This window comes from Bombyx mandarina, chromosome 24 (assembly GCF_030267445.1).
Source record: "Bombyx mandarina strain Sakado chromosome 24, ASM3026744v2".
NCBI lineage: Eukaryota > Metazoa > Arthropoda > Insecta > Lepidoptera > Bombycidae > Bombyx > Bombyx mandarina.
In genome coordinates this window covers 11,452,698-11,460,751 of record NC_143230.1, presented here as the reverse complement: position 1 = coordinate 11,460,751, position 8,054 = coordinate 11,452,698, and the positions used below count along the sequence as shown (strand labels likewise).

At 40.7% G+C, this 8,054-nt stretch overlaps 1 protein-coding gene across 1 annotated transcript; it reads right to left on the bottom strand.

Annotated features, from left to right (window-relative positions):
• Positions 1–28: 28 nt before the first annotated feature.
• l(2)k09848 (WD repeat domain 74 lethal (2) k09848) lies at positions 29–7,983 on the bottom strand. The gene is made up of 8 exons (XM_028181694.2): positions 7,835–7,983; positions 7,357–7,511; positions 6,571–6,790; positions 5,078–5,258; positions 3,690–3,779; positions 2,223–2,415; positions 1,090–1,238; positions 29–231 (listed from the first exon to the last, which is right to left on the bottom strand). Exons 1-8 carry the CDS (start codon positions 7,896–7,898, stop codon positions 57–59), a joined length of 1,227 nt encoding a protein of 408 aa, XP_028037495.2. The 5' UTR covers positions 7,899–7,983; the 3' UTR covers positions 29–56.
• Between the last annotated feature and the right edge of the window lie 71 nt (positions 7,984–8,054).

Sequence of the window (8,054 nt, the reverse complement as noted above, 5' to 3'; positions counted from 1 at the left end):
ACTATTGAAGTTAGAAAAAAATAACACGTTTTTTTTTTTCGAAAATATTTATTTTATCAGGCGTTATGAAAGACACTCTTCTTTTTCTTCTCCCGTTTCCGCTGTTCCCTCCTCTTCCTGGTCTTCTCCGTGCTGCGGAGGAGCTTCGCTATGGCCGCGTCCGTGTCTTCCACCACCTCCGTGCTGCCCTCAAGCGAGGGTTTTGGTCTCTTGCTGACCGGTCCGGGGTCCCTGTAAATACAGAACTTCTATATTTAATCGGTTGCTTAATTTCAACTATAGGGACACTGAAATTTCATGTTAAGAGTAACGCCGATGAATCTAGTAGCACTTAGAACGCTCGAGAAGTACAACGCCATCTATTGTCATATAGCGGAAACACACAATACTCGACTTTTGTGGAATATTCTCGATAATTCTAGGGATGTCGTATCGACTATTAAAGCGTTGCAGAGATGGTACGCAATCAGTCAGTGATCGGAACTACTCGAAGCGAAACAGCGAACGGATCACCTGAAGCGAAGCAGAAGAAGTGAATTGAGAATTTTAAAGTGGAGCACACTTTACAATTTTTAAGTGTTCTGAGTTTTTAATACAGTTTTAATTTGTACTTCGATGGAAGTTTTATTTATACCGAACCCCAGCGCGTAACAGTACTTATGATACCGGTCACCGTCTTCGGCGAACCCGTCGCTTACGACGAAGGACTCGACGAGTAAATTAACCCAAAGACAAAGCCCATTGAGTTTCTCGTCGGATCTTCTCAGTGGATCGCGTTTCCGATATTATTTATTGCTTAGATAGGTGGACGAGCTCACGGCCCACCTGGTGCTAAGTGGTTACCGAAGCCCATAGACATCTATAACGCAAACGTCGCCATTCACCCTTGAGACATGAGTTGTAAGGTCTCATTTTAACAGTACAACGGCTACCCCACCCTTCAAACCGAAATGCATTACTGCTTCACGGCAGAAATAGGCAGGATGGTGGTACCTACCCGCGCGGACTCACAAGAGGTCCTATCACCAGCCTCAAGGTGAGCTACGACCTTGAGAAAGCTACACAAGCGACGGGAGTATGATTCCTCACCCAACAGTCTCCATTGTCTCGAAGATGGCGTCCATGTCGTCAGCGGGTTCAGTGACGTCATCGACTTCCCTCTCGCTCTTCGCCTTCCTCAGAGGAGTTTCCGTCTCTGTCTGCACCAGGATACAAGACGGCTTCGATGTTAAATATTGCTGCGGGAGAGATGTGACGGTAGTATCGTTAGAAAATCCACTGGGACTGAAGCTAAATTGTATGTGGTGTAGCTAATGTAGCTAAATTTTCACTTATAGCTTAAATGGGTGGACGAGCTCACGGCCCAACTTATGTTAAATGGTCATCGAAGCCCATAGATATCTAAAACGTAAATGCCGCCACTCACCCTAGTTTTACAGTACAACGACTACCCACCTTTCAAACCGAAACGCATTACTGCTTCACGGCAGGAATAGGCAGGGCGGCGTATAGGTCAATTTTGGCAGGATCGTGAGGGTAGCTAGTTAGGACAGCACACAAACGATCTATGACCCGGAATTTTACTGTGAGCTCCTTAAAATTTTTCATTTATTTATCTATGACATGTCCTTCTTCAAACGAGGCTTGTGGCGAGTACTTAACGGTAGGCGGCGGCTTGGCTCTGACACTGGCATTGCTGATGTCCATGGGCGAAAACTATAATAATAATTGACCAACCACCAAACTGATTCGTAACAAACAAGGTATATGACGAATGGAGCACTTGCCACCGTGACGCAAATGGCATTTGTGACGTCACCGCGACCGAGATGCGGGCGCGTGCGAAAGAGACAGCGATAGGTTTGCAAGTACCTTCTTAAATCATTCTTAAATTCTAAATTAAGACATTCTCGATTGCTATGAGGGTATACACACATAAATATATGAAAAATTAACACTATAAAGTAGGGTACAGTCTCTTCGTTTTTATTGGCCCACCCGGTTATAAGTGGTTACCGGAGCCCATAGACATCTACAACGTAAATGCCGCTACCCACCTTGAGATATGAGTTCTTACATCTCAGTTTTTACAGTTACAACGGCTGCCCCGCCCTTCGAACCGAAACGCGTTATTGCTTCTGCACAAGACGTCCTACCACCAGTAAAAAGTGATCTAATGGTAGGGGACCATGAGCAGCCGTGAGCATTATCCCCGACGGTACCTTATGAACGAGTTCCTTGTCGCTGTATCGGTGCACGTACAGATGTCTGTCCAGGGAGGTACTGAGCACGCGGCCGCCCCCCGCCCCCGCGCCCGTCACCGCCCCCGCGCCCCCCTTGTACCCCTTGTCGGGGCGCCCCCGCCGTAGCTCAACCTGCCGGAGCTGTCCCCGGGCGAACCCCACCAACGCCAGACTGAAATGTGCCAGTCAGGAGTATGTGGCATTATTTTGGCATTGCTGAAGCCCACTGAGTTTCTCGCCGGATCTTCTCAGTGGGTCGCGTTTCCGATCCGGTGGTAGATTCTGCGAAGCACGGCTCTTGCTAGGGTCAGTATTAGCAACGCACCCGGTTTGAGCCCCGTGAGCTCACCTACTAGTTAAGATACCGCTGAAATAGCCTCTCAAGACTATCAGCTTAGGTAGAAAAAAAAAGCATGCATTGCTGAAGTCCATGGGCGACAGTAACCTCTCACCATCAGGTGGGCCGTATGCTCGTCTGCCTACAAGGGCAATAAAAAAAATTAAAAAAAATGTGGTGGTAGGACCTCTTGTGAGGCACCACCAAATAAAGAAGTTAGCGTGGTATGGACATATCGTCTTCTCGCATTAAAACCGTGTATAATATCAAAACTAACAAAATTTTACAGGAGAGTGTTTTAAAGGTTTAACATTTGATGATATTTTTAATATTTAATCATCATCTTGGCAACGTTTATTTTTTATTTTTTACCAATTATAATACTTTATCTGTCTTTTAAAGTAAGATAAAATTATGTATTAATGTTGTTAATAGTAATCAAAATACAGGTAAACTAAAATAAAAAACTAAAAGTAAACTACGCTCTTTTGACAGTATTTATGAGAAAAATACTGGTGATACCAAATGATTCCGAATATTAACTCAATTCCGAATATTTTTGGAAATTGTACACTTTTAATGTGAAAAATCGATGTGATGCGTAGAGAGAAGATGCGTGAGACTAGGAGATGTATGGAAATGGTAGTGCGAGGTAGAGGGGGAAGAGGTCGACCGAAGAAGACATGGATGGAGTGTGTGAATGACGATATGAGAGAGAGAGGAGTGAGTGTTGAGATGACGGCTGATAGAAGAGAATGGAGGAGAAAAATTTGCTGTGCCGACCCCACTTAGTGGGATAAGGTGGAGAAAAAGAAAAAGAAGATTAATTAGTAAATAATTAATACTGGTAATAATTATTGTCTTGTGAGCCCGCAGGGGTAGGTACCACCACCCCGCCTATTTCTGCCGTGAAGCAGTAATGCGTTTCGGTTTGAAGGGTGGGGCAGCCGTTGTAACTATACTGAGACCTTAGAACTTACATCTCAAGGTGTGTGGCGCATTTAAGTTGTAAATGTCTATGGGCTCCAGTAACCATTTAACACCAGGTGAGACTGTGAGCTCGTCCACACATCTAAGCAAAAAAAAAAGGAATCCGGTGTCTCCATTACCGCGTGCTGATGCTGGGCGCGATGCAAGTGGCCGCCAGATCGAAGGTCACGTTCTGAACCGGCCTCCTTTGCGAGCGAGTGTCGTACAATCTGCGGACAACGGACGCGACTTATCGGACTGCGATAACGCGGACTCTGGCTTAATTGAGGCCATCAACGCAAAAGTGGAGAAGCACCCAAAATTTTTTATATTCAAGCTTATATGCTTAGCTTAATTTATTTAAAACTAGCTGACCCGGCAGAGTTCGTAGTGCCTCAATCGATAGATAAAATACCTAAGCTTTTGTCTATACTAATATTATAAAGAGGAAAGATTTGTTTGTTTGTTTGTATTGAATAGGCTCCGAAACTACTGAACCGATTTGAAAATTATAATTGTGGGTTTACTGGTATAGTATAAAATAAACTTAAAACAAACAAAAGGAATCCGTCCGACGGGGGACACATCACAGGAAAAACAAAATTATTATTTTTATTTAATTCCGAGCATTATCATATTTATCTACCTTTTAAACCTTATCTGGACTTTCACAAATAATTTAAGACCAAAATTAGCCAAATCGGTCCAGCCGTTGTCGAATTTTAGCGAGACTAACGAACAACAGTTCATTTTTATAGATATAGACATAATAAATTTTGATGCAAAACCGGCCTATCCATAGTTTCGCCCATAGATAACAGATAGCTTTGTAAAGATTATTTTTGGGCGTATTGTTTTGTTTTTTTTGCCTACTCAAATTCAAATTCCTTTTTGGGGAGGATCCCGAGAAGCTACGTCCAGCGGCTTTGTTTCATTTTCCCACATTCGTCCACTTTCACAGATACAGTAAACAGTTAATAAACCACCGTTATTACACATTTAAACCTGACGAAACACTAAATAGACAAAATAAAACAAATCACAGACAACTTCACTCATCGCGTTCCCGCCAAAATGTCTAACTTCATCTTATTTCGCCTCATATCATTCATCATAATATCGAGGGTTGAAAGACTATCTGGTTTAAGCCACATTTTTGCAAATTTACAGGAAAGCCGTTTAAAGCTTAAACATTTAGAAAATATATCATAAAAAAAAACTTCTTCATCTATTTGAATGATTAAAAACATCGAACTGTTGATGCTGATAGCAAATAAAGCGGACCTTTAATTACGAATATAAATGTCGCGTGTTAAGCCAAAAATGTCTATTAAACCAAATAAACTTCACTTCTCAATATAATAGAATAACTTATGTGTTTATTAAAAATAAGCCGACACTGACAACAATGGCGTCGCAAGAAGACAATTGCCACCATATTTAAAAAATAAGCCCGACACTGGCAACAATGGCGTCGCAGAAAAAATTGCCATATTTAAAAAAAGGAAAGGAGCAGAAAGGCGCGTACCTCACGTAGCCGTGTCGAGAGCAGACCGCCACCACCCTACCCCCCTCCCCGGGGACGAATACCAGGTCGGTCACCCAGACCGGCTGGCGTAGTTGGAGCCAATCGTGGGCCAAGTTCTTGGCAGAGAACGTTGGCTGGGACTCGCCGACGCGCCAAACTTTCAAATCGTTTTCTTCGCCGCCTGGAACATGCGCGAATGTACAATAAAACTTCTTTTTTTTTTTAAGGGATTTTATGATCTGGTAACTAAGACCTTTAAGTCACGTCTTATTTTAATTTATATTTTCATTTTTATGAAAAGTGATAATATGGAGTGGAATGAAATGAAATGAAGATGATTAATTTGAGACATTAATCAACTGTGATGAAATTAAATGAAGTGAGATGAGATGATATGGGATGAAATATAATCTCAGTAAAATGGTGGTCATTTACTGAAAAATTTTCACTGGAGTTTTTGAAAGATCCCGAGAAGTAACGTCCAGCGGCTTTGTTTAATTTTTCCACATTTGTGCACTTTCACAGATACTAAACAGTTAATAAAACAAAGCCGCTGGACGTAGCTTCTCGGGATCCTAGTAGTCGTCGTGGTCTAAAGGATAAGACGTCCGGTGCATTCGTATGTAGCGATGCACCGGTGTTCGAATCCCACAAGCAAGTACCAATGTTTCTAATGAAATACATACTTAACAAATGTTCACGATTGACTTCCACGATAAGGATAACATCGTGTGATAAAAATCAAACCCGCAAAATTGTAATTTACGTAATTAGTGGTAGTAGGACCTCTTGTGAGTCCGCGCGGGTAGGTACCACCACCCTGCCTATTTCTGCCGTGCAGCAGTAATGCGGTTTGAAGAGCGGGGCAGCCACTGTAACTATACTGAGACCTCAGAACTCATTTCTCAAGGTGGGTGCATTAACGTTGTAGATGTCTATGAGCTCCGGTAACTGTTTAACACCAGGTGGGCTGTGAGCACGGCTACCCATATAAGCAATAAAAAAAAATATGCCCTATCTTATTTGCTTTTTAGACTGGCCATTTTAATTTCGATTCGTATACACCATTTTTTGTTTTTACTCATAAGATCACACCTAGATCTGCCATTGCTTAATATAAATAACACAACAATGCTGTACACCTAATCAATACATATCAAATAAAATTGGAATGTCTGTTTCTAATATTGAAATAACCACTCTTTACTACATGCATATGAATATATATATGGTACATACACCAAGATAACATTTTTAACAATTTTTGTCTGTCTGTTTGTTCTGGCTAATCTCTGGTTTGGTCGAACCGATTTTGATTGGACTTTCACTGATAGGTAGCTGATGAGATAAGGAGTGACTTAGGCTACTTTTTTGAAACTAGCTTTGCCCCGCCGCGTCACTCGCTGTACGACAATAACCGGGGTAACAATGCTCATGGACTCAGCTAGTATATAATACAATCCTTCCCCATTGAAACTAAATACAAGACATACCTGTAGCAAATAATGTATCATCACTGCAGACCCTCATCCTATCCAGCTTCCCGCCAGTGAAAATATCTTCATTCGCATCATCGCCCCATACTCTGACGGTGCCACTGGACACCGCCGATAACAATGTATTGTTCACTTTCCCCAGACCTACGACATGTCCTTCTGCATAGTCGGCTGTATAAATACACTTGTTTCCTTGTAAAGTGTGGTAAACTTGAATCTGGAAACGAAATGAAATGACAGTATAGAAAATACAGCTGCACTTATTATTCATTAATTATTATTTATTAAGTTTCACAAACAAAGTGATCATCATATACAAAACATTTATGCCATGAAGCAGTAATGCGTTTCAGTTAGAAGGGTGGGGCACCTTTTGTAATTATACTTGAGACCTTAGAAAATATATCTCAAGGTGGGTGGCGCATTTACGTTATATATGTCTATCGGCTCCAGTAACCACTTAACACCAGGTGTGCTGTAAGCTCGTCCACCCATCTAATCAATAAATAAAAAATGAATATTCTTTAGGACAATTAAAACTACATTAATTTGGTTATCCATGACCATCCAAATTGTAAGATATGAGAATCATCAGAAACATTATAATGATAAAGTTTTGAATACTAAAAAGTGTAATGTCTCACTACATCACTATACTCTCAGTAAAGAGACCATGACCATTGACTTGACCATTTTCAGATGTGCATTTATTTATTAGATTTACGTTATCTACAACTCGCAGAAACCAGACAAAATACTACACCATACTACGACATTTATTACCTGTTGGTTTTTCTTTCCAATCAAAATTTCAGTTTGTTCTTTGTTACCCCATTCCATGCAGGTTATACCTTCACCTTTCTGTAAGGATTTAACGTCGATCAAGTTTTCTATGCATTTCTTGTTGTTTTTCGTGTTGTCCGTGTAATATTTTACATCTATCAAACGAAATAGACACACAGTTAATTCATTTTAGTGGTACATTCTGCGAAGCACTGCTCTTTCTAGCGCCAGTGTTAGGTGGGCTAACAGCGAATAGTTGAAGGGAAAAAATCCATTGACGAAAAACTTGCAATTACTTTACGAATTATGATTTATGTATGAATTCATGTAACAGAATAATTAAAAACATGAAAGAACTGCTCGTAATGAGCGTTGCTTTTGCTTTGTTTGATTAATATAACAGTTTTATGAAGAATAATTTGAAATAATCTTTTCGAACGAATTACCTACACGAAGATGTTATCGTTAATCTACTTACGCTTGAAAGAACCAATCGTACTACCGACAAATATGTCTAACTGAGAATCTTCATTAACCACCATGCTTTCTATTAATTAACACCTAAATAAGTCTTGAATTCGATAAAAACTTATATTAAACAACATCACATGTGAGCGAAAATGTCAAAACCATACGAATTTATGACATTAACATTTACTTGACAAACTGGTTTCGTTACACGCAAATGTTGGAGCCTG